This window comes from Lineus longissimus, chromosome 5 (genome assembly GCF_910592395.1).
Source record: "Lineus longissimus chromosome 5, tnLinLong1.2, whole genome shotgun sequence".
NCBI lineage: Eukaryota > Metazoa > Nemertea > Pilidiophora > Heteronemertea > Lineidae > Lineus > Lineus longissimus.
The window spans coordinates 5,411,851-5,438,076 of record NC_088312.1 but is presented as its reverse complement, the minus strand read 5'-3'; the positions used below and the strand labels follow the sequence as shown (position 1 = coordinate 5,438,076).

The 26,226-nt window shown below is 38.7% G+C and overlaps 1 protein-coding gene across 9 annotated transcripts in view; it reads right to left on the bottom strand.

Moving 5' to 3' along the window:
• The window catches only part of LOC135487618 (protein lin-28 homolog), a 168,976-nt gene that overhangs the window by 31,656 nt on the left and 111,094 nt on the right, over window positions 1–26,226 (bottom strand). For 7 of the 9 annotated variants that reach the window (XM_064771582.1, XM_064771581.1, XM_064771584.1 and 4 more), the window contains one exon: window positions 5,869–5,975. In XM_064771582.1, the coding sequence (XP_064627652.1) occupies window positions 5,869–5,975 (107 nt within the window). Of the gene's footprint in view, window positions 1–5,868; window positions 5,976–6,237; window positions 6,309–6,543; window positions 6,668–26,226 lie in introns of those variants that run through there. The other 2 variants (XM_064771589.1, XM_064771586.1) reach the window with 2 other exon arrangements.

Sequence of the window (26,226 nt, the reverse complement as noted above, 5' to 3'; positions counted from 1 at the left end):
GCCTCTTTAGCTCATTAGGAATTAGCACATTCAAAATCCATTATACATCAGCCATATAGGTTCTCTCAGATTTTACTAAGTATTTATCTTAAGAAGAGCAAATCAGGATAAATTCGTTGAGCTTGCCGAAGGAAATTTACTACGTGTAGCCAATCAGAGAGCGGTTAGCAATAGCTTAGCGAATTTGATCAGTTTAGGAAGGCAATGATGTTGAGTTAGACTTAGTCCAATGCTAGAATGCTCAAGGCTCAGTTCTGAATTAACCGCGACACAGGATTTACCCACAGTGGTGTCATTCGCAGAGAGATACCAAGTGTTCGTTACCGGAAGGAGTGTAACTTCATGACAATATCCTTCTGAACTATTTGTGAACAAACGTCTGCGCGAGACTCCACCCATCACCATGCTCACCTGAAGTCCCCTAATTAAAATATCGCGAGAGACGCATAATCACGTCTGATATCACGTGGCATTTGGCACAGCCCCCTCTGCGCCTGACACTCATCCCAGTTATCTTTTTTGTTACTCAAGGCGCAAGGCGCGCATAATGGCTTTGTCCATGTTGAACATGGCTGTCACTAGTTGGGTCGATATAAGTCATATCTGAAGTAGTGTAAGGAATTAAGAGGCTTCTAACCTTAAGGCAGGACTGCAATAAGACATAACTAATGAGGCGGCTGGAACCGTTTCTCGCCATCGGCAAAATTAAAATATTGGCTCAGTTACTTTGATATTAAGCTAAACTGAATAAGCTGTCGTGCGTCACCCAATAAATAAAAATATATCCACGAAACATTGGCCAATAAGGCGAAGAAGTTGGTTATCCATAGCTGAAAAAACGACCCATAAAAAGAAGCAAGACTTAACAACTGATTTTGGAATCTTATAAACAATTGTCTATTTCTTTGGATGTCCAACCTAGTAACGAGATCATTCATCAGCTTTAAACATCACGGGCCAAACCTCTGCTCTTTTCAGAACCAAGTCTTTATGTTGTAGAGTAATTTATATCCCTACCCTCTGCAAGACGGGTCTGCAAATCATCGTAGTCCTGATCAAAGGACTTCGAAATGACCAGTGACCTCACGCTGCTGTTTCAAACACAGAACTGATTGACCACTATCAATCGACTATCATGACTGATTGAATAGCCCGGCATATCTGACGCATTCAAGGCCCAGAAGTGTTGCTCACTGGTAAATGAAGATCAAATATCACGAATGAAAAATCATCTGTCTAGTTATATTGCATGTGATGTATCGACAGCATAGACAATCAAGACTTGGCCGGGGTCCATTGGCGGCAATCCACTTGAGTTGGATCAGATCACTGGCCAAGCTACTATGTGATCGGTCAGCTTGGACCATGGCCAAGTGTCCGTCAACACAACCAACGTTCTTCCATAATTGGTTGCCAAAAGGTTTGCATGGAACATAGCATAGGTCGGCAACTGGAAAACCTCCATAGCTACATAATTGTGTTACCGAAAATGTTTTTTTGAAGGCTTCCCAAAAGCTAAAAAAGTTTATTTCTATTACAGTAAAGCTGCAAAATGTCCTGATATCATGAAACGGAAATCCTGAATATTCAAAAGAGTGCTCTGTCACCCGTAAAATGAATTTGAGCCTCGAAGAAGACCCTAGCTCCTCAACACCACACAGGAGATCACGTCCGAAGCGGACCAAGCGAATACTTTTAGTAAATGAACGCACCCATAGTGGACAATAGGAAACAATCAGTTTGACTATGGAAGAGTTAGCAATCTCGCTGCCTCCTGCTTACTCCCATCACCGTCACAGCGTGCTTGATCCTCATCAGGGGTTTAGGGAAGACCCTGCGACGCTGATGGACCGTAATCCACATGGAAATCACCATTAGGGGATGACAGAGCATCATGCCTATTGGAGAGATGATAATTACAATGGAGAGGGGAGGCTGGATTGGACAATGGGGATTTATGACGATTGTCATCGGCGAAGGACGTAGTGGATGCATGCTATATCAACGGTTAACTTCAAAACAAAACTCTCTGATGAAACGGTGGTTGGGAAATGGTTTCTTAGTTATTTTCCCAATCGCTTTCGTTGGAAATCAGTTCTCCGAAATGGTCGACCCTAATTTTCTGAAAGGGGAAATCGATCCGGCCAATATTTCCAGTTCGGTATCAATTCCTTGCGCAAAACTGAGATACAGTACTGAGAATTCGCCTTTCCGATCCCCACCACAAACATTGACGTCATCGCTACCACAGCATTAATCAATTTTCTTTTCATACCAAGAATTGATAGCAGAACCAATGGGAATCGGCAGAGAAGGTCCTTGTCAGGAACAGCAGTGTGAAGGCGACATCGTGAGGGTTTCTGGCCCCAATCTCAACCTTTCTGGCCCAATCTCACCAAGCACCTCGACCAGTCCAAGAGAGGGAAGATGATAAAATGGAAATGAAGGTATATCATTCAAATGAAATTGGTAGTGACTTCACCACATACTAGAAGGTTCGCCTTCAACTTAACGGAAATAGTCTTCGCGCATGCAACGACCCCCTCCAATTCTCTGAGATGGATCAAAACTTTGACGGATATGAAATGCACATCACTGACGACTTGTCACACTAATTGGATAAATGCTGATCACACGTAGTCTTGTAGGTCACGCTTGGTCTGAAAAGATGCGGCATGAGAGGTTATTTTGAGCATGTAGAGAATGTAATCAACCCAGAAAAGGCGGAACTGAAGAAGGAAATGATGGTGTATATCAGGTACTGGCACGTTTTGCTACAAGATATAATTCTGAAATCGTATTCGACGTAATAGTAACGCTAGATCTTAGTTACTCCAAATAGATCAACTTGCAAACTTAACCAATAATTAAGTAATAATATAGTACCTCATGGCTGGATATTGAAATTTCACGGATTGGTATATGCCAGAAACCAAAAGGTGTACGCGTTCAACATAGATGCGAACCCGTATGTTACATGTACCTGCATTAGACACCGCTCCCATGGTAACCCATCGTTTAAAGATAAGACAGTATTTAAATGTTGATTTCAAAACGTAGACAAAATAGATCCGCTTAAATCCACTAACTTAAAATTGCAGCTTTTCAAAATGATTGCGATTTTAACTCTAAATGACTTCGGGAAAGACAGCTGCGGATGAAATTGACAGAAAGTGTAACGAACAACAGAAAATTTGTTTCCGGCTAAAGGGCATCATTCTGATCGCATTTCGATAATTTTGGATTTATTTTACGGATGAAATATAATTAGAATATGTACCAAAATGAGTCACTACAAACTTTCTTTTTTTCCGCCAATGCCAATTTCAATTTCGAGTCATATCATATTATCATATTATCATATTATTTTTACTTTCATTTTAATTTACTACTTTTATCTGGTGTTGCCTGTCAAAAATAACAGTTGAGGTTTGGTGCGTAGTCCAGGATAATTTTCTCCACGCCACTTGGCGAGTACAGCAGGTTGCTGTATTGAAATATTCGAACCCTGAAGTATCTGTTTCCAATTTTACACCACCCCGGAGTTGAAATCGTGGTTGCTGAAGAGAGACATTCTAATGCTCTTCACCGAAGGCTATCAAAACACTACGGCAGTTTGGTGAATAGGCGAACACGCGACTTTGTTTGATTCCGTCATAATACGATTCAATAAGGCATCAGTTTCAAAAGAATAAGCTTTTGCAACATAATAGCAACTTATTCATGGAGGCTGGCGGAGCATAAAAGTTCACTTAAAAAGAGATCAAGTTGACTCTAAAAGCATTAAAAATCATATGCCATGGCAGTTATTTGGAGAGATTCGGAGCATACTTCAATGGACTGGGGCAAGAATTCCGGGATAAAATCGCAAAATACGTTCTCACCACCAGAAGTATCAAAACTATAATTGCTTTAAAAAAATCATATATATTCTAACGAAACAATGCTACTCGCTGACACACATAATAGCGATACAATAGCTCTATTACAACACTAAATGGACAGGGGTAGGGAAACCTCAAAGTTCATCATAAAGCACGAAGCAGTCAAAAGACATTCAAAAGATCAGCAACCATCTCTAATAATAGGCACATGGTAATGGCAGAGTACTGATGGACAATAGCTACACGCTTCTGATAGGCTTTGTACAATGTAATAGAAAGAAAGTATGAATAGTATCGCTCTTCAAATACTTACCACGAACTACATCAGAAAGATGACTTTCATGACTATTGTTGTTGGTTACAATGCTGTGATAGCTTTCTTAAGATACCATGTCATCCTTTAGGGCTCAAGCAAAACTATCCTAAGATCAGATTTGCCATATAATGGCGGTTACAATACCGTCTCGTAAACAGGAAAGACTGTAGCAGTAGTTTGAAGCGTAACAGAAAATCAGTTACTTGTTGTAACTTTTAGTGAACAATCCTGAAAACCCACTTTTTAATTAATTAAAAAAAATAAATTTTCTTTAAATTTTACTCCTGTGTGACCAAGTATAGGATATACTTGTATATCTTAGATAATACACGTTTAGCTTCGAAAAAAGACACCCTTATCGGGAACATCTTATGCCAACGTTCCATTAATCTGGTTGTGGCCTGGTAGCTCGTTCCATTTGACAACAACTTCTGCCAACTAATATTCATCAGAAATGCAGTGTAAACGTGGAGTTCTTTCATTAAAGGAAGCTTATTTGACCAAAGCTGAGAGAAGCTTGTTTCTTTCAAAAATGATTCTCAAGTTGTTTTGAGGGCCATTGAAAAAACTGGTAATAAAAGAACTGGTCTTAAGAGAAACAGCAGGACTGACCACCCCCTTTCGGATCCCCATCGTAAGAAAAATCGGAAAAGACAACTGATAGGATAGATTTTGCCCGTGTTAACGACCCGAAATATTTGACTAATTTCATTGTTTCACAGTTGCTGGAAAAACGAAAGTTAATAAAGTGGTGTTTAAGTTGATTGCTCTGACAGTTATCAATAAATATTATGGAGCAGTGTTCGAAAAGACATCACAATTACTCATCTTTGGCATATCAGTATCCTATGATTAAGATCAATGCCCATAAATATGATAAATTGGACACTCAACACATTTATAATACTCTTGTGCATTAATAACAGAGTCACAGCGGAGACTGTGTACATATCAATTGAAAACTGTACATACAACATTATCAACAAAAACTATCAGCATGGCTATTTATTTAAATTTACTCCTTTTTTCTGATGGTGGAGGTCGTTAACACATTTTACCGTTTCTGATAATCAAATAAATGAAAACTTATTCAAATGAAAGTACTGACCAATCGTTACAGAATATGTTCACGTACCAACTGAATTTGGGGGAAAAACCATTAACGGCAGTATACAATGTACATGTAGTACACCAACCGCTATCTCTGCATTCTTGCTCATTCAGTGTAAATGCACTATGGAGGCGTAGCATATGCTGCTGGGCCGACAGTCATATTGAGTGATTTTGCACTTTGGCAAAATAGATAAACGTTATAACAAGGCGTGTAAAGAAATTCACAAACCGTTTCACTCGTGCGTGAAATTTCAAAACGCAAGCTGAAAGATACCTTCAAACCGGTTTTATCGTCGGTGAAGAAAGGTTTACTGAGATAATAATGGTGGCGTTTAAGTGGACGACAATACAGATGACTTCCTGTTTGTTCTTGTGATACTTTCTGGTATAGCACTACAATACTACCGCAGAAGCATTGATAACTACCTCGCCGGTAAAAAAAGGAAGAGCTTGACTAAAATCTGAAATCCGAAAAAAACCACCACGGCCAACTTGTAATAACGAACTTAAACATGACACAGTTGCAACAACAGAGGATTGTGAAAAATCTGTTACCTGATGTACAAACACATCTTGGCCGTTGTCTTCGGGGGTGATAAAGCCGTATTTCTTTACCACGTTAAACCACTTGCACTTTCCTCTTCTCCGGCCTCCAGGACCCCCTAAAACGATAGCAGAAAACAGGGTAAGACGAGGAAGGAAGAAAGCAGTAACTGACTTAGGAACTGAGGTAAGAGGTCTAGTAATTTTGTGGTGTTCTTGTCTGAATTAAAATAATAGGCGTCAAAGATTGCGTCACAGCCGTCCTTGAATGAAAAAAATACTTCCAGCTAAAATACCCTCTACTTTTCCGAATATCTGGAACAGGAAAAGAACTGCCAGTTAAAGTATTTTTTCGAAAATTGTGTTTTTTATGGTACTTACGGTCAAACATTAATCCTGAAGAGGGAATTTTAAAGACTGACGTAATATCAAATCGATACACGAAGTCCTTTCTGAACGGAAAAATCAATGGATTTCCAATAAAAGACGGAATAACTTTTACATATACACATGCACCCTAATATTCCTATAAAAAAATTGCTTGGCACCGAAAGTGTCGCGCGCGACAAAAAATTGAAGGAGGAAAAACCGCAGAGCAACGATAAAGCAACGATTAGAACTGAAATTAAAAATACGCCAATGCAATATACGGTCAAATCGGCACAGAAATTAACAGATTGAAACTACCTTGAGCTAAGCTTGGATCCTGAACCATGTTGTACCTCTTCCAACAAAAAATACACTAATTACAAAGAAAGACACTATTGAATTTGACGAGAATGGCTGCCTGATGATACACCGGGATGACGGAGCAACTCATCATTTCCAACTGTCAATCACGCCCGTGTTCCTGCATAGAAAGCACCACATTATTCAAATGGCAAGGCGACGTATTATTTTTGATAAGTTGCAGGGTCCTTGCGCAATCACTCTGTACACGGAGAATTTATAATATCAGAAACTGCAAACTCAGTTTTAAAGGAATGAGGGGTTGATTTCAAATATTGTCAAGGAAAAAAAACTTAGGGTGTTGTAATTAGAATGATACCCGGAATGACGATCAGAATTTTTTTCGGGATGCAGCAAAAAGTCAAAATAACCACAAAAGCTGTTTGGAGAGAGCACATCAACCAACAGATAGAATCAAATATCACCATTCAATGTCGACTCCTATTAGAAAAGGAAGTATGTGTAATTGTCAAAATAATTTTCCCAAAAAATGATACGCCATGCTTTTGATGTAGGGCATTCTAACTGTCACTGATTGGGAAACAGAGGGAGAAGGCCCACGCTGGCCCTACATTCTTGACAAGACAACATTCTAAAGTTTCTAAATTACCTATGATTCTGTGTAATGCGTTCTCAGAGGGGGAAAACTCGGTATTTTGGTGCCGCATCCTTCGCCCGTCAAAATGATTAATGTCACCGATATAGTACAAGGAGGAGGGGCGTGCGGATACTCACAGCATAGAAATAGTAGGCGCGATAATGCAAAAAACCGGAAAAAAACCGTAAAACTTAAACCGAAAGTGGAAAAATCGTATGATCAAAACAGGGAAATTGACAAACCTGAATCCATTGTTTGAGTGCACCACTTGTTTGGAAAGAAACACAAGAAAATATCTCCAGGCTCCCCTTCGGGAGAGTCCGGAATCATTCGGGATATTTCGCAATCCAGGTACCGAATTGCGTGTTGATGTTTGATGATTGATTCAAAAGGTTGTATTTGGTGGTCAACTTAATACATGTGTAACTATTTGATGTTTTTCTGTCGTACATGTATATCACGAAATATTGGCTTTAAAATTAGTTTATCTTACATCGCGAGCCAACAAGGTAAGCGACTGTTTGCATCAATTTACAGGCTTTTTATTTGCGATTGTTGCATATTAATGATATCAATAGGTCGAAGTGGTCGTGATACGGAAGCTGGAATTGTGAACAGTTGCATCGATTTGGTAATGTGGTAGTTGGGGTTGATTACAACAGGTCTCTTGTTGAAGGAGAGTCAGTGACTAAAAGTCAATGAATGCAAATGCCAAGGCAACCTATAAAACGATGCTGTCAGGTATTTTGCTGCTCACTTCAAAAGAAGTAATATACACAGAGTGAAATTACCCCACCAACATCGTTACCAAAGTAAGTGGAAGTGTTTCCATCAGATTGATTAAAGGAACCAGTCCCCTCCCTCCAGAAAACAACACCCAACAACCATGGTCGTCGTTAGCACAGGGGTTCATGCCGATGAGATTTTCCACTGGTATGATAACTGACCACTGTCTTTCCAAAAAAAGTCTAGTGCTTGCACGCTCTGCAAAATAACAAACTTTAGAAGTTCCATAACCGAGTCTTAACGTTAGACGGAATCGAAAATAATCCAAATTAGCACTAATAAGTATGAAGTCGATGCCGAACTCCCAACTCAGCAAACTTTTTTTCAGAAAACCTATATTTCGACCATCCTGGTGATTCTTACCGTCGTTGTGCATATTGTTATTCCATATATCCATCTTCATCTTAAAGCTAGTTTGTCCTCGTCCTGCTCAATGTTCTCCCAACTCAGATTATGAACCAGCAGTCTCCACCGCCCAATGTCACAACCAATAGTCCGTACTCCGCCAAACCTACAACGCCTCTGGACATTCACAGGGTTCTGCAGCTCGTAGTAAGAGCCACTCGTGCATGGTCTAGCTATTCATGCCCACAACATATCACCGGTCGAGCTACTGATGTGCCATTGTCAATGGTCATTGTCTTCTTCAATTCTCATTCATGCAAGTCTGATTTCTCGGTCCACAGTCGTGACAATCAAAGTCTAACGTAAGGAGGTGCCGACGACCAAATTAGCCATTACTGGTCGATTTCTTATAAAGATCTGAATATCATCAGGGCATAAACTGGACATAAAACTCATATGAAATGGGTGTAAAGTTTGTAAGAGGAATCAAAGTCTCTTATTTGGGTTATAAAGGCGTCGTAAAAGAGGTTACATGCATACCGTCAGTGTCAAGAGTGATCACAGAGATAGTCATGAAGCGCTTTGATATTTCCAATACATCGTCTGATGTAATATGCAGGACCTCGCTATCGTGGACCATTTTTTCACCCAAAAATGCATCATGACAAAATTACACCAAGGCAAATCTTGCTTCTGATTAGATTTGTCATGGGTAAGCAACTGTACATCGGGTTTTGTTGCAAATCATCGTTACAGGTAACTTATTCGACCAGACTCACTGTTCTTTAATTAAAATATCTCTGTTGACCGTTTACTAGAAACCTCAAAGAACGATTCCAGCAGTTTTTACAAAGATTATGTAAGGCAGATCAGATATTTTTTTTGGACAAGATTTGCAGCGTTGACCCCGACCACTGGTCATCTCAACAAAGCAGTGAAAATAACTCTGATCCTCCTCCACGATTGTGTAATGTTAAATGAGACGTTTTTAGATATCCGCTCCTCGGAATAGAACTGGTCAAGATAACCATAAATAATCTGCAGGAGGAGAGAGTTCAACTATTTTTGTTGGTAAAAAGAGAATTGGACATTGGTTAAGAAAGGTAGGAATGTTTCCCTTGGGTTAACCATTTAGAAGTATGGAAATGAAGGAATGACGGATGTGAAGTCAGGTGTGTGGTTTACTGCAGATTCGGAGACTGGTAAGGAAATATACTGATTAGAAATAAACTGGACTGATGCATGGTTGCTGCTGCAGGCGTCAGTCAGATAACACGAAAAATGCAATTTCCGAATCACTGTTTTGAATCAGATGCATTGCCAACTACTTTTTGAAAAACGTAACGCCAAAGAAGCAAAGGTGCAGATAAATTGATCTTGAAGTTCGATTCTTAAACACTTCAGTAAAACTGATCGCTAAGTCCGTAAAAAATGTTTCAACCGAAATAAAATTTTACTAAAATTTCTCCAGGCAGATGGTCATGTTGTCTTAACATGTATCTTCTGTAGGATAATCCTTTCCTCATTGCATCACAGGGGCTGCCCTGACATTGACATCCCATCCAGCCAGAGGGCACAGACAGATAGAAAGAAGTAATTAGACCAAGACATTTAGGGACAAAGAACCAAGGAAAGAAAAACCATTCTTAAATCGAATCACCAGTTTTCTAAACAGAATCACTATCTTGTCTTGAATCTTAGAATATCCCTAGGGTCCAAAAAGGGCACGACCCTTTCTGTCAAAAGGGGCTGAAACAAAAGGAACGAAACACTTTTCAAATTCATTGTTAGTTAGACGCTTTTGCACCAGTTTTTGACTGTTTGTGCAGACGTGAATCGACAATAGAAAGTAATGACCAATACTGCAGACAACTTGGTAACTGGACAGTATAGGGGTGCCGTAGAGGTTCTCAAGAAAGCAGGTGCAAACAACAAATGAACATCTTCATATAAACTAGGAACAACTGTTTGTTGTCCATTCTCTGGTTTTTGCAAATGAAAATGGCAACTTGTATACTACATGGTACATGCATATGCCAATACCTTTCGTTCTCTCTGTTATCTGAATTCCTTCAATTTGATGTAGACTGTATGATAAGATGCCATTTGGTCCACGTTACACCCTTAGAAATAAAAGAGAGCTTTTGAAAAACCTTTATTTTGTAAGAATGTACCGATACATTAGGTTTCATTACTATCATCAATAACTTGAGACTTTAAAAGAAAATGACCATGAAATACCAGCCGTCCTTTCTCACGCGAAGAAAATTCAAACATATGAAATTCTATACTCCGTAACACATCAATCAGGTCTGATCTGCCAAAATTTGAATTTAAATAACCAACGGTCAATTAAAAAGAAGTAAATGATTAAACGGTTCAATTGTGATGAAAATTATTGTGGAATCTTAATCAACAAAATCTGTTGAAATATAAGAATAGGCTGATGGGAGTGATGGGGTACAGACGTGAGGCCGATTCAGACCTGCTGGAAGCCCTCTGGACAATATCAGGGCATCACCTGACCCACGTGTCGAGAAAAAGGGTCTTAAGGGTTCACAAAATGATATTTGCTAACAATGTTAGGTTTGTCAGATATTATAATACAACAACTCAGACACAGGGCTGAAGATGGACAAAGAGGGTTTTGGCCACGTGCTGATGAAAGGGCCCAAATCGTAATCTGTGGACCCTTGTGACGAGATCACACCCACTGCTTGCATGGTGGGAAACCAAGCAGACATAAAAGGGATTAATTATCTTCGGGGTGGATTTCGGTGATTTGGGATTGGGAGCAAGGCCGATTTTCTCGTGGGAGAGGTCTGGCGTCGTGAAAAATACTTTTAAATGCCACTCTCGAAGGTTTTTTAAAGAAGGAACAAAGATCACAAGTTACACGCTTGCCAATCACCAACTGAAAAAACCTGTACATAATATGTTTCCAAGATACCATCATCGCATATGATATTCTGAACATTTCGCAGTCCAATTCAAAGAGAAAATTCTTCTCGTAATGGGATTCCTAATGCGTCTCGCAGTTCGTTGATATTTCCTAACCTTTATTCCTGTATGAATGCTAGCCGGGTATGCGAAGCCCCCATCCCCCATCCCTATACTAAATCTGTTGACCAGAAACATTAGGTTACTCAAGTTGAAGAAGCTTTATATATATCAGGTCAACTTCATATTTGGGATGAATGATATTTTTCTCGCTCAATATCTCTGCCAGTAAAAAAATGTTCCTTTTTCATACCACGAAATAATCAGTTATGAGAACCAAAATTCGAATGACACCGAATACCACATATACGATCCCTAAAAGGGTAATAATTATACTACGAAGAGCCCAAGGAGAAAATCATATCCACTGGACAAAAATAGGGGTCCAGCTGTCCAGATCAGAGACGAGTTGGTCGAGAGGGCCACAAAGCAAGGGGTAAAAATATCTCTTCAAACGATAGAAGGAGGTGTATTAAGCCCACAAATACCCTCCTGGCTTCTAAATTTGAGACTATTTAGTTTTCGAGTTGATCAGTCGCGACAGGGGTTGGTCAACAAAGGGGGGCAAAGCAGGGTCGATTGATAAAGGGAGCATTCTGTGGTATCGTTCTTAGAGGAGTTTAACCCCTCTGAAGTCTTAGAGGTTGGTCTCGTTTTGCTTAGAAGAGTTTCTTACTCCTTTAAACCATAAAAGGCGTGGTTCGGTGAACATTAATCATGTCTGTCTCACAGGTAGAAATGAACTTGGCGAGAGCCGGGTTACAGTAACCAGATATGCCAAAGTATGACAATTGACAGATAGGACAGTAGGTACTGTACATCCGTGTACTCTATACCAATCAGATGCACTATGTCAATTCCTCTCCAAAAATATAACACAACAGCAATGATTTCTTTTTTTTTACTATTTTACGTTTTTGTTTCCACGTTTATACTCGATGCTTATTATTATAATATCGAAAAATCTCGAATTCAATATCAAATTAATTTGTTTGAATGATCCTGGTTTTAAAGGACGCCTAAAATAATCCCATGCTGAGGAATATAGGCCACACGGAATCAGGCCCGTGCAGATAATTTGGATTCTCAGAAACTCTGTCATTGTCCCGAGTCCATAATAAAAATGTTAAAAAATTCAAGACACGCAATGAGTGTTATGAACAATATTGAAAGGTAATGCATTGGATTCACAAGTGGAACTGGCAAGGACTCAACAGACACGTCCACACCATTTAATTTGTTGATGTTATTCCTTCAGCTCTAAGAGAATTCAAAGCTCCTGTAACTTCAATTATTCTGATATAGCATTTTAAGAACACTCTTACAGATGTCAAAGACACGATTCTTCCAATACATAGAATATAAGAGGCTGCAGTGCGCAGAAGGCATCCTGAGGAGAATGCCGCCATCGAATACGCGCCGCGCAGCGAACAATGGACAGCTGACTCACAATGATGTTTTTTGTTCAGTATGTTAATGCCGTCGACGACTAGCATCGTAAAATACAACATCATACCTCAATAAATCTGATAACTGCAAACAAGACGATTCATATTATTTAATTGTTCGTTAGAGATATATGATGACGTGATAATTATTCTATTTCATTTTTGATATTTAGTTTGATTTGGGAGATATTTGCGAAATATTGAAAAATTTCCCAACTTGTTCTTTGTCCAATCGTGACAAAGGAGGAGTGACGTAATGTGAAAAATACGAAGATGCAGCATATTTAATGCGCTGCTGAGAGCAGTGGAGGGAATAATGGATTGTGGTAGTTTTATACAGAAGTTAGTGCTCACCTTTGAAGTGGCAATATACACGAGGAAATTGTCTACTCCAAATATACGATGTACGTGTGTGCATGCTCTCCAAACAGATTCTTTGCCAAGAAAACTACATTATTAATTTTAAGTGACCCTTATAAAAAGATGGGAAGGAGCGATAGGATTTTTATTTTGAATGTTATACGTTATTATAATGAATATTGCAGGTCAACCCATAGAATAGTCAAAATTATATGTTGGGTAAAAATATTAGTTCACGAGGCTTCTTTCCCACTACGCGTGACCGAGCATCTCGGCTACTGTCGGCGTGATGCTCTGCCCTGATGTTATTCCTTAAGTCAAAGGTTTGGTACCGGTCAAAAATAATCAGGATGTAGCACCAATTGATCAACTAAAATCTCGGGTTCTACTACACATGTACAAGTGTAGGTTTCACGATTGATGTGTGCAGTTCGAAGTGACCTACTTAGGCCGATAAAAGACACGAAGTGCCGGTTGTTGACGTGTTCCGATATGATGCCAACGGGTACTATTAAAGGTTTTTTAGCTTTTGTCAAGATTTTAGTTTTTTCAGCCGAAACAAATATGAACCCCAGGAGGTTTTCAGGGATGAAAAACCCTTTGAGGTTTTTCAAAAGCTCAAAATCCATAGGTTTTTAAAAATTTTCACTGAAAAACCTTTGGGGATGCCTAATACAACTTAACTATTTTGGCTAATTTCTGTCGGAACAAAGTCTTTTACGATAACAAGATATGAGTAACAAATAGGAAGACTAACGACAGAACAAGACTGCTTGTGATGCAGGCGCCCCCTTTAAAAAAAAGAATTCTGGGTAAACTTAAGCAGCGATACTCTGGAGTGATGGAATGAAATAACATTTAGTACGTAGTTCAGCAAAATATCGACAGACGTCGTCGTCAAATAAAGTTGGGCGGAGTCTGGACTGTAGCCTATTGAATAAGGTAATCTCCCAGAGGCTGACATGTGCGAGTTGACTCATTCAGATTGGCTGTCAGCAAGTGAAGGACGTGGTAACGCCACTCGGCGCTGAGAGGATAGTGTTTTTTTTAGCATTATTCACTTTTGACGAATCGGACACTGACGATGCGGAAATTGTCATAAATTATTCGTTCGCGACTGGAATTCTGTCGAGAGGCCAATAACGAGGAGGGAAGACACTGATTTAATGCTATTTAAGACCAAACTTCCCCCAAAATATATTGAGACCGAACTTTGGTGAACTAGAAGGTTCCCAGCTTTTTCGAGTTGTCAGAGATTCTGTTCGACTGAAAAATGCAACCAAATGCGGTAGGACGTTTTTGTTATTCTAAAAGCAACCAATTTACAAGTCACTGGAATGCATCTTCATTTTGCTGACCAAAAATACTCGCATCATGACCAACGAACTCACTTAAAAAATCTTATGCCTGAATGATTTTTTTTTTTCAATCTTGAATAAATGAATGTGTCCAGTGTACCAGACGATATTAAAATGACCGAAGAGAACCATATCCTGAGCGGAGTATATCGTAACACACGTACAGGACTCTAAATTTGCAAGCTAATGGTTTAAATATAAATGGCTCTCTCCAATTTAGTATTGCACTGGCAGCCAAAGCTACACATTTTAAAAAAACCACACCAAAATGTGTCGATAAGTCAAACTTCCATTTAAGGGCAAAGATCACCTTTAATTCCAAAGTAGAATATGAAAAATTAAGTCTTGTTAGACACTGAATAAGATTTCTTTGGGGAATACAATTTTGAAAATACATCAGTGCCTAGTCATAAATGGATCTGAAGGATGTAAATTAGATTAAGCAAATTCTTCGGAGACTTGGCGAATAAGGCCCAACTCCTGCGTCAAGCCTCCTTAAGTTTCTTGATTGGGAAAGAGGTGAGAAAGTGATTTTTCATCAGTTGTAGCGTCTTAGGGGAAACCAATTACTCTGTGTACATAATTAGTTAAATTTGCAACAACGTGAAGAAAATCGTCCTTTGAAGAAAAGTGTGGATAGAAGAGAAGAATCAGAGATCGGAATACTCTGATTCAAGCCTTTTGTTGTTGAAGATTTGGAAAGTCGTGAAATCAGAAAAAGATAACATTTTTATAAGCGAATCTACACAATCGCGCATATATTGATAGACTAAGTTCAGTTGTTAAAAAGTCATTATTTATTTACATCCTGCTACAGACAATGGCACGGACTAATCCATTTTCAGATTTCGACAATTTCCGAGAATAAAAAACTTCTCATGCCAACAAGAGAATAGCCAGGCGATCAATTGTTCAACCCGAAGGTTCAAAATTTCCTGAGGACATCCCCCAGGTGTATACCAACTGTTCTAACGGTGATAATGATTATATATTATGGGCGTGTACATGAAGATGATTCAAGGAGAAGATAAGACGCATGACGTTCCTTAGATACCAGAGACACCATGCTTCTGGCTTGTACAGCATTTTCATCTTGGATCACGGCGTTGTATCATGTTGGTGACACACACCAGCGGCTAGTGATAGGGGACGGAGATACTGAGAGATACACAAGGCAAATACATAGGAAAATCAGACACAACCCTGAGAAAAAAATTAGGAAACGAAAGGAAAAAGAAATGCGATTGGGTGGCTCAATGATATGTATTTTTCTGCCTCAGCTTGTCATCAAGATTTTTTCTTACGATTCGACAGAATATTCTCATGACTGATGGTAATTAGGTTTGGCCAGATTACTAAGACATGTCACATAAACATGATGTCCCCCTCGGCCACTGGTGGACTTTTTCCACTCTTTCTTCTTAACATATTTTTTCCCCTCTTTTCTCGGATTCAGGTGGTATATTCCACTTGCTCAGATATTTCCCAATGGCCTGTCGTTGATGGTAAACTTATGATCGATTTATACTTTACGTAAAAATAAATGGAGAGGATAATGTGAAATTTACGTAGAAATAAATGGAGAGGATGCAGTGAAATTTCAGTCCAGAAAACCTCTTCATGTGCTCCTTGAGTTCCCAGCCATATTGATGGTATCTGAATAAGATATACCGGACGACACGTTCGAGGGTGGTACCAGCTAGCAAACAATCACCCTTTACAGCACCAAAATCACTTACACTGATAGAAGCCCCACTTAGCGTCCTATAACATCGTAGTTGGTGACGCATAATGTTTGAGAAAGCGATGAAAATCAATAGAAAGTCAATGGAATTTACTTAACACGGACGCTGGCGATTGGTTACTCTTCAGAAAACGTGCCAGATCAGCTTTCAGCGTATTCTTCCTTAATTTATTGAAATCGATAGCGAAATGGCAATCAAGCACGAAGGCGTCATGCGAAGTGATGTATGAATCTATAAATAGTGGAATTTGCTGGTATGCTCGGATTCAATTTTAATAATTTCGCCGGTGATATTTTTCAATAATCAATTCTAGAAATTGTTCGATTAGTTACGCTGCGTTATTCAATATCCAAATTTAAGGCTGTTGGTTTTGTGGCCGCGTGATTTGCCAACCAGTCACGTTATTTCAATAAAACGTAGCCGATAAATTGAATAGGAAACGTCCATTTGTTAGAGACGTTGAGGCGTAAGAAATAATTTCCCTGATTTTGATACACATGACCAAAAGAGACCGGTGTAATTTTTTTATTGTTCTCATATTTCATGGTTTCAATAAAATAGTGAGCCAGAGACCTTTCCATACTCCTTGAGGACTTTGAAGAATAGTATACCTTGCTTACGGCTTGGTTATCATAGTTTCTTTAGGTTATCATGTTATAACTCAAAGTGTATGCCATTCACTCCTATTTTCAAATAATCTGAAATGTTATCGAAACCACTGATCCACCGAACATGGTGTCATAAATGGAATCATGCGGTATTACAGATGTTTCAATCTTATAGAATATCAGGTAACCCAGATTAAATTCTCGTCTGTATCTCTAGAGCCAAAGGGTTTTAATTGGAGAAATCGGATTCTTGGCAAATTGTAATACTTAGATGCTACGTGCAGTTGAAGGACTTCAAAATAAAGCGCAACTGTCTGGAGCATAACGGCGAAGCTCATCGAATTCTTTTGTCGACACGTATCACATACATGTACAAACCTGCTACGATAGCTTACCGACAGGGAATACATAACGATTGGGCCCTTTCCCTAATCACCTAAGCACGCTACATCACTCAGGGGCTGACCTCCCCGCATTTGAGACCCTCGATCGCCTCTACTGGCAGATAAACACTATCTCATTCCGTCCTCTCGTCACGTTCCCGGCCTGCTCCCTATCAGCAATGAACCCTTCCGAGCTCCCTGCGAAGGTGTGCAGCAATACACCGTGATGCACGGTGAAGACATAGAGGAAGAGGAAGCAAATCAACCTGAACATTGTAAATATCGATTTAAAGGGAAAGAGGTGCGATGTTCTCCGTGTATCCACATTTTTTTACTCTCTTCTTTTACTGTTTTTATTCATTCATGTACATATACAGTATTTGTGTTCATATAAAACAATTGATTTGCAAGTGAATGTAGTGTTTACTCTAGCTACAGCGGTTTGACCAGATTATCCAGAAAAAAATGCCACTTGCAATACGACCATCCTCAACATTTTTCATATAGTATAAATGAGAAACCATTACCAGCAATTGTCAGTAGTTTTTTTCCCTGAGAAACTACGTATGTTAAGCTTTAAGTTGACAACAGCAGACAACCTTCGTTCATGGGGAACATGGAAAGAAGATTTGATTAAGCATGAGCGGCGGAAAAGTATCTTCTTTATCCGAGCTATCATTATCATCAGGGAAGTCTAGAATAACCAATGGCACGGAATCCTCCATGAATCCCCCTGTCAATATTGGTTGTTTTGCGCACAAAGATATGAAACTATCGGTTGCAGCCCCGAGGCACCGTGAGGCTTTGATATGCTGATGGCTATCCAATCTGTCACGGATCGCACCGGCCTCGGATGGAAAAATATCGTGATGTTTCCAAAGAAGCTAAGATTATGCTCGAATGATTGGTTATGTTAAATAGTACAATGTGCGTGTGGCTCGCGGAAAAAAGCGTTTGTCAATAGATCTTGATACTACAAGGCGATGACTGGATTCGTTTTGTCAATGAGGAAAAAATCCCGGCGGACGACATCTCTGACTCATCGTGATAATTGAAATCAGGAAAAAATACGGTAATGTAAAGAAAGGTGGGACGGTCTCTTGCTTGATTAAGGATTTCATGTTATTTAGAAGAAGGATGCAGGCTTTTGCTAAGGGGATGGCAAATAATGGATGTATTTTTTATTTTTTATGTTTTTCTCTCTCCTAGTGAGTGTATTATTGGTAAGGGTGCTTGTGATCATACGGTGGCTGGGAAAGGACATCATGCAATTTTATTTTTTAAAAATAATCTCGGAATTCCGACTTTTTACGACGTCCTTCACGTCTTCTTTTATTTTTTCAAAATAATCTCGGAAATCTGACTTTTTTTCTCGGAATTCCGACTTTTTATCTCATCGTGCAATTGTATTTTTTCAAAATAATCTCGGAATTTTGACTTTCTACGATGAAGAAAGTTTCAACAACTTATACAATCAACTTCCTCATCAACCAGTCAACTCACAAACATTCTCTTGACCATTCAATCGGAACATTTTTATCCACCACAGATCAGCAATCCCTATTTCTCCGCTCGACGGCATCGTAGCACGTGAACCTTTATCAGAGTCACGGTACAAAACCCAGGGTAAACGCACCGGAGATATGATACATTCTATTGATCTCTGAACCGATGAAATGAATTTTATTCCGAAACAGGGTGGATATATGTGATTATGCGAGTTCTGATCAAACCGAATATTAGATATTAGATATCTCGTAAGCAGTGTCGATGTGGTGCTGACATGCTTTGTCAGCCTTGACGTGTGTTGTTTTATCACAGGGCTGTTGGCAGAAGAGGTATTCAACCTTGATGATGATAGCGCAGGAACAAAGTATATAAGTTTGTATAAAAATTCTCTTAACGCCGATTTCATACGAAGAAAATGCCAAAGATAATTAATCATTGGATTTTTTTAGTCTACGATGATTACGTTTTATGCTAGCCATTTGTTAAGTTTTCTTCAATCATATTTTTTTCATTGTCATTACATGTACATAAATGTATTTGGATAGATGTTATTTCAATGAACTTTGATGTAACAATTCACAAACCTTCTTTATATTATCTACCGCATGTTATCATATTTTTGTTAGATTTTATGCATTTGTAAGTAGCGATGTTCGTTGGTATTGCATATCACATAGAATCTTTTTTAAAGGAGAAACCAACATGGATATTAAGGTTCGTCGATAAGGGACAATCGTATTTATTTCAAGAGGGATTAAAGGTCACCTCCCTGTCATAAGGGAAGAAAGTGATGCCACAGAGGTGAAGGAATTGGACCAGATACATTCGGGTCTTGTCTTCGCACTGGCGCGTTGTTGCTATTACTCGAAACGCTGAGCCCCGTTAAGACTGGAACCATATTACGAGCTTTCCCAATATCGAATTACCTTCTCGACGAATAAGGATACTTCTCCCAGGCAGTCTCTCCAATCAATTACCATGCTCGTGCTTAGTCATCGCTCAGCATAACCAATCAATTTTAAATAGCTCATTAAGGGAAAAAATACAAAATTTCTCTCTAAAACGACATTTTGAATTAGCTTTGCGAGTGGGATATTGAGAAAAGCGGTGAACTTTTCTGACGGCATGGTACGTATATGACACGTACAAGAAACTGATATTTCTTATCTAGCATGTTCACCCTATCATCTATTTTCATTAAAGAATGAAATTAATTCACCAAGGAGTTGGGTGTCAATATCATCGCAATGATGGTCGCCACGCAATGATGGGCTCAAAATTCATCAAAATATATTTTGTAAGAATTAAAAGGCAAATAGGCTTGTGACTAAAAGTGGCGTTTCGAAAAGTGGAAAATTAAAACAACAGCAGCAATAATTTTCAGCCTCTTCTATTAATATAGTATTTTTGATTTTTAATCGAGCCAATTTTACTCCAGAATAAATTTCCCCAATGATGACTTAAAGATAATGTGACGAGAATCATCAATGTAAAACCATGGTTTGATCTGTGACATTTATATCATTCTAAGTATTCACGTCAGCAAACCGAGACTTGCCAAAAACAATTATGGTAGCGTCTCTGTTCTCCTTATTTATGTATGACAACAGTATGGTAAGAGATATTGGAGATATTATGCTCATTTAGCGTTGAACAAACATAATTTCATGGCAATCAAAGGAACTTATTTGATGACTACAAGGCAATACTGTCGCGTTATGAAAGAGACGAAAGGCTGATCGAAAGCCAAGGTTACGAGAGAACAGGTGATGTCGACCTAGCAGCTCGAGGGGGACAAGCCTTTCCCATTGTCAAAGCGAACCCGTGCGTGGAAATTGCATCACCGACACCGAGGAGGCGGTTCAATTAAACTGATTTGGGTTTCCCTTCTTGAAAGCGAAATGGATATTAAGGGAAGGCATTCCACGTGCACCTGTAGACGGTTGGAGGGGTTTCTTTGAGTTGGAAAGGGGTTTAATCAAGGAAGGGTTCACACAGGGTCGAGAATGAACAAAGACCCTTGAGTAATTGGGAAAGGTAGTTCAGGGGGAGATAAAGCTACCGCCGTAATGCCTTAATTCGAATCTTTCGTTTTAATCGTAATTTAATGATTAAAATTTACAAATGGTTGGTGCTTCAAGGATTGGATTTTGAATGGTTGAGTATCTTCTCAAGGGGTGGAAAATAGCGTGTTAGTCTGTTTTCATCATTACTTAATGTTTTTGAACTCTTTTGATATGAAGTATTTAGTTGGCGTGGCACGCAGGAGTCGTCTGCTTACAAGAAAATGGTGGAGGTTTGATCACGCGATTCATCCTGTTTCGCTGGATTGGGGTTCAGGAAAGCAAATTCGACAGTTTTAATAGTTATAGATGCATCATTTTTCATTATTCCAATCTGAAGCAAATGGATGATAAGGAGTTGACAGCCAAATTAAGTCCAATATGTTCGTTGATGCAATAAACAGAACCATGATTGTTGCCAAGATACAGACACGTCCAACTTCAATCTAAACTACGGAATTCAAAACGTTCATCAAAATCATCCTCCCTGATAGCTCGTTATATGAAATTGATCGGTGAAAGTTATTAACATATGAAAGTATATGAAATTCACATCACACAACTCAGCGAAAATATCTGAAAACAGAATTTAGTCAATTTCTTCTGCCTTCGGCGACGGAGCGTAAACATCGGTGAATAACGTCATGCAAAGCTAAAGAAAAGGTATAATTTGTGAAGGCAAGCAAGCAAGGAGTTCGGCGCGTGAAATTTAAATTGCAAATTCGACCACGCGTCCTTGTCAAAGTGAAAGGGACATGGATTCAATTTTATAAGAGGTATGAGGTATCGAAGGAGGCAAGCAAATTCGGTGCAGAGAGTCAATGTTACTGGGGTTATGTTACAAAGAAATTGACATTCAGTTTGAATGAAACTTGTATTTCGGGTGGAGCCATCAGAGTAAAGCCAATAAAATGAACATTTTAATAAATTTCCCTTTTGTTGTCTTATAATTCAAACGGTCAGAAGGTATTACTCAAATCCTAACGTTTATGTTGTTGAGGCTTACGTGACGTTTATTGATAATGAAAAAGTATTCGCGTTCAATGAAATACTTAGCCGTCTACATCTTGAAAGAAGGGTTTTGAGTTCAAATGTGGATGAGTTCAAATGCATCTTGATTGCTAAGAGGAGTTCAGTAAGTTTTTGAAGTTGACGACAATAGTCAAAGAAGCTAAGGAAAAGGCGAATGGGTGGGAATAAATAACGTTCCAAGAAGGACAAGCAATTCGTTGAAGGAATGCAAATTTATAAGGAAAATAGTTCTTTAAAGAAAAGCAGATATTTGTGGATCACACACACCTCTTTAAAAAATGTAGTTATTAAAGGAAAGCAGAGAAGAAGCAATTGTTTTAAGGAAAGCAATGTTTTTAGGGAAAGCTTTTTTTCAAAAGAAAGCAGTTCTTCGAATATCTTTAAGGGAACGCTTTTCTTTTAAGCCAAGCAATTCTTTAAAGGAAAGCAATTTGTTAAGGAAAGCAACTAAAATGGCAAGAAATTCTATAAAGAAAAACAATTATCATGAAGGGTAGCGACCTTTTTTCCATTCACCTAAAGAAAGCATTCATTACGAAAGGAAGAATACGACAATAATAGAGATAACTTGCAAAATAAAAAAAAACATATCACTTAGTGGCCAACCGGGCCTGGCCTGCTCCTGACCATGTTGGCATAGCTTGGGGTGCTGGGTGCTGGTCATTAATCAGATCAGCAACTATGGTCATTTTGGGCCCTCTACGAATAGAATCAGAAACAGTAAAAGGGGGAATGAATCCTTCGATTCCTGTAAATCCACTTACCTGCTTCTTGAGAATATACGGTAGCTTATTTCGAACTGGTTGTCAACCAAAGAGTGAAGAATCTAGGGAAACATACTTAAACACATGGTCGGTATAGTCAGTTATTCGTCTCATCTTATCATGACAGGGATTTGTTGTAGCATTTTAGCGAAAATGACTTATTTCTCTTATAGCTTTTCAATCGTCACTGCAGTTTACTGAATGATGAAGTATTGAGATATTTATAATGCGCATTTTATTTGTTGCAGTATACTCACCACCCCTTCGTCGTACAACTTTCACAGTCAACCGCGGTTTAAAAGTACACTTACCTAAAATGAGAAGAAAATTGGAGAATTTTAGTGATATGCACACATATATTATAACTATCGCCATTTTTGAGCTCATTCAGTCACACTATTCACTTCTGCCCTTCCCGAGTCCCTTTTATCCCATGCCCAGAAAAAAGAGAAACCCAACTACATCGTGCACAATCGAGACGCCCAGCGCCCGCACAAAATACACGAAGGGCGGAGGGTCTCAAGTTTGTTGGCAAAGGGTTTCAAACCCCGCTGCTAGGATACGTCGTGTATAAAGAAGGGATATACACATGGTTGCATTAGCCTTGAGTGCTGCCCGAGGCTGAGGGATGACAGCCCTTATTCTGACAGTAAGACCCTCGGGATTTTCTTCCCTATCGATCATGATTTGCATCCTATGTAATACGTCAGGAATGAAGGATGGTTATATAATTGAAAACGTGTGACTTAAGGGTGTATATCTGCAGTAAGATCGTATCATGGTTAAGGAGAGAAGGGGAAGGGTTCATTACAGGGAGGTTCAGGGAAACAAAGACTGCATGTTTGCTTCGGAGCTGAAACATAAATGTGTTTCATATCCTACATGTAAGACACCCTATCATTCTTTCAACATACACACGTCAAATAACGAGTCAAATCCATTTCAAAGGATTGTTAAACGATCAAATAAATAACTTTCACAGAATCCTGCTTAAGGTCCGTTCGATCTTCATCAAGTGAATTGGCGATGTCACGGAAAAGCCATTGTAATGATTGAAATCTCTCCACAGCCATTGCGTTTTAGATGACATCACCTGATGTGGCTTCGAAAATTGAACTACAACCGTCGTTAATGACACCGTCGTTAAATTAAACACTTCCTGATGAGGAACTTGTGTGTTCATGAGCTTGGGTACCGAGGGAGGATTGGTGACATACGTTAGAGAAGGGCTGAAGATGTGAACTGTGCGACATGTACTAATATCATGTGTTAGGGAAAGGATTCATACAATGCGATTTAGGAAAAGTTTCACAAATCAGACGAAATAGTCATTGTATCATCACTAGTAAAGATGCGATAAGAGAGATAAAACAAGGAGTTATCTATACAATGGAATTTAGTTACGTTTACTTATACATGAAGCATCATCCATAATACAATGTTTTTCTGTTGGGCACCTTGGGTTTAATGGTCAAGGGGGCATGTTTTACATTTCAAATATTTCATATGTAAATGAAAAATAATATTTAAGTACCGTATTGGGAGTTACATACGATACAAAAGAAACAAGACTAGTGCATTCAACTTCTTTCTTTGAGTATCAAGGCAAAGGCTTTCGTCAGGTTTAAAGCAGGATCATCCCTCTAAAGGATGGTTTTTCGAACAAGGAAGCGGCAAAATTTAAACTAATCATACGAAGGATGTGTGACGTTCTTCTAAACTTTTAGGATATTGTCATAGCCACTCCGCGTTTGTCCTTTACAATGATGATAACGTCCATTTATTGACATGAGAACTTTCGAAAGGATTTAGTTATCCGATCGGAAGTCTCGCTGTACCTTTTCAAAACAATTTCAAAACATGGTGTTGGTGATGTTCAGCCAAAAATGAATAGCAGTATAGAGTCGCTCACTAGTACCACCGAGTATTTTAAAATGAATATGATACCGAGTGAGTGATCGTGAATGTTTTTTTTTATAGAATTTAGAAAAGGTATGCAATACATCGTACCACTTCCCCTGCCCTTTAGAAGCTTCTGAACACCGACTTATATACACATCTTTTTTTACACGATCCCAGCTTTCAAGGAAACTCGTACTTTCTCTGAACTTTGTCTCCCAATACGTTCAGTCCCTTTCCCTATTAACGATGCCGCACAATACATGAACATTTTTGAAAAGAAAATGATTCCTTGGTGATAGCATAACATAAATTTTAAAGATTCACATAACCCAACAAAGATACTATAACGTGTACATTACACGATTCTGTATACACGTATAAGAAACTCATGAAAGTAATGCACTGGCACCACACATATCTATTTCCCCGCGACATCATCCTATCGACCCCCACTTTCACCAAAGTGAACAAGTTTAAAACGAGAAAAGAAACTTGATAATGGCCTTCCGAAAAACCTGAGTCACGGCGGCCATATTGGACTCCTTCTTCTCGCACAACAATGGCACTAGTGGACCCTTACACAGGATCAGGATAGTATAAGAGGATGTGAAGTTAAATTGGGGATGCGTCTTTTGTTGTAAGCTTTGATGAAATTTGCTGTTGGAAATCTAAGACGGTCATTTTGAAATTATCTTAGAAGATAGATTGCCGAAAATTAAAAGGCAAGGTAGGCTCCTCACAGATGAAATTCCATATCGATTTTCAGCAAAATAAAATCATGACTTTTAAGAGACAATATTATTATATTTTTAAAAACGTTCAGAAGAAAGCAGTTTTTGAAACTAGAAAACGATTCATCTTAGTGTATCTTCGCACAAAACATCTCATCGCTATTGAATGGCAACATTTCTGTATGGAAGAATCAGAGTTTGCAGAACGATATTTCATCTAGTATGCACATCCTATTACCTCAAAAAAACCCCAGAATTTCAAACCATCTTTCTGATTAATAAATCAATGACCAACTGCTTCCCCAAAGGTAGAATGAGTCACTACAAATTCCTAGACGAGAGTACAAAAAAGTAACAAAGACAAAGATGATACGAATTTTAAAAAAATAACAAAAAGAAAGAAAGAAAGAAAAAACATAAAAAAATAATAACAAGGCTCAGTGTTGTATCCAAAAGATGCTTTCATCATCTGCTCCAGACATCAATAAATTAACGGAAAACACATCCACGCATTATTTGTCCGCGAAAAGGTGCTAAGACAATTCAACGAACCTGGGGTAAAACGTTAAAAATAATGTTCACAGAATTCATTAACAATGGGCAATGACTTTGCACAATGTGTTAATGTTATCAAAAAATCGAAAATTGTCTTTCAAGATTGTTTTAGAATCATTTTCTTCATGACACCATACATTAGCCATTATTATTATAATGAGAAAAAACAACGTGTGTTTGCTGTCTTGCGAGAGTCTGCACAACGAAATTTCAAAGATACGCAGCAGGAAAAGCCCCAATTTTTCGTTGACAGTTTTATAGTATATGGGTCTATCTATTGCCACGTGGCAATATAAAAGGACCAAACTAAGAAGGGTTTTAAAGTGTATCATATAATCAGATTGATGCATTTCCTTACATATTTCTCGTGTCATTTTGTCACAAAGAACACTTCGAGTGGGGATTAAAAGAACGAAAGGCGTGTGAGGGTGCACACGACCCTCTGTAAATCCCT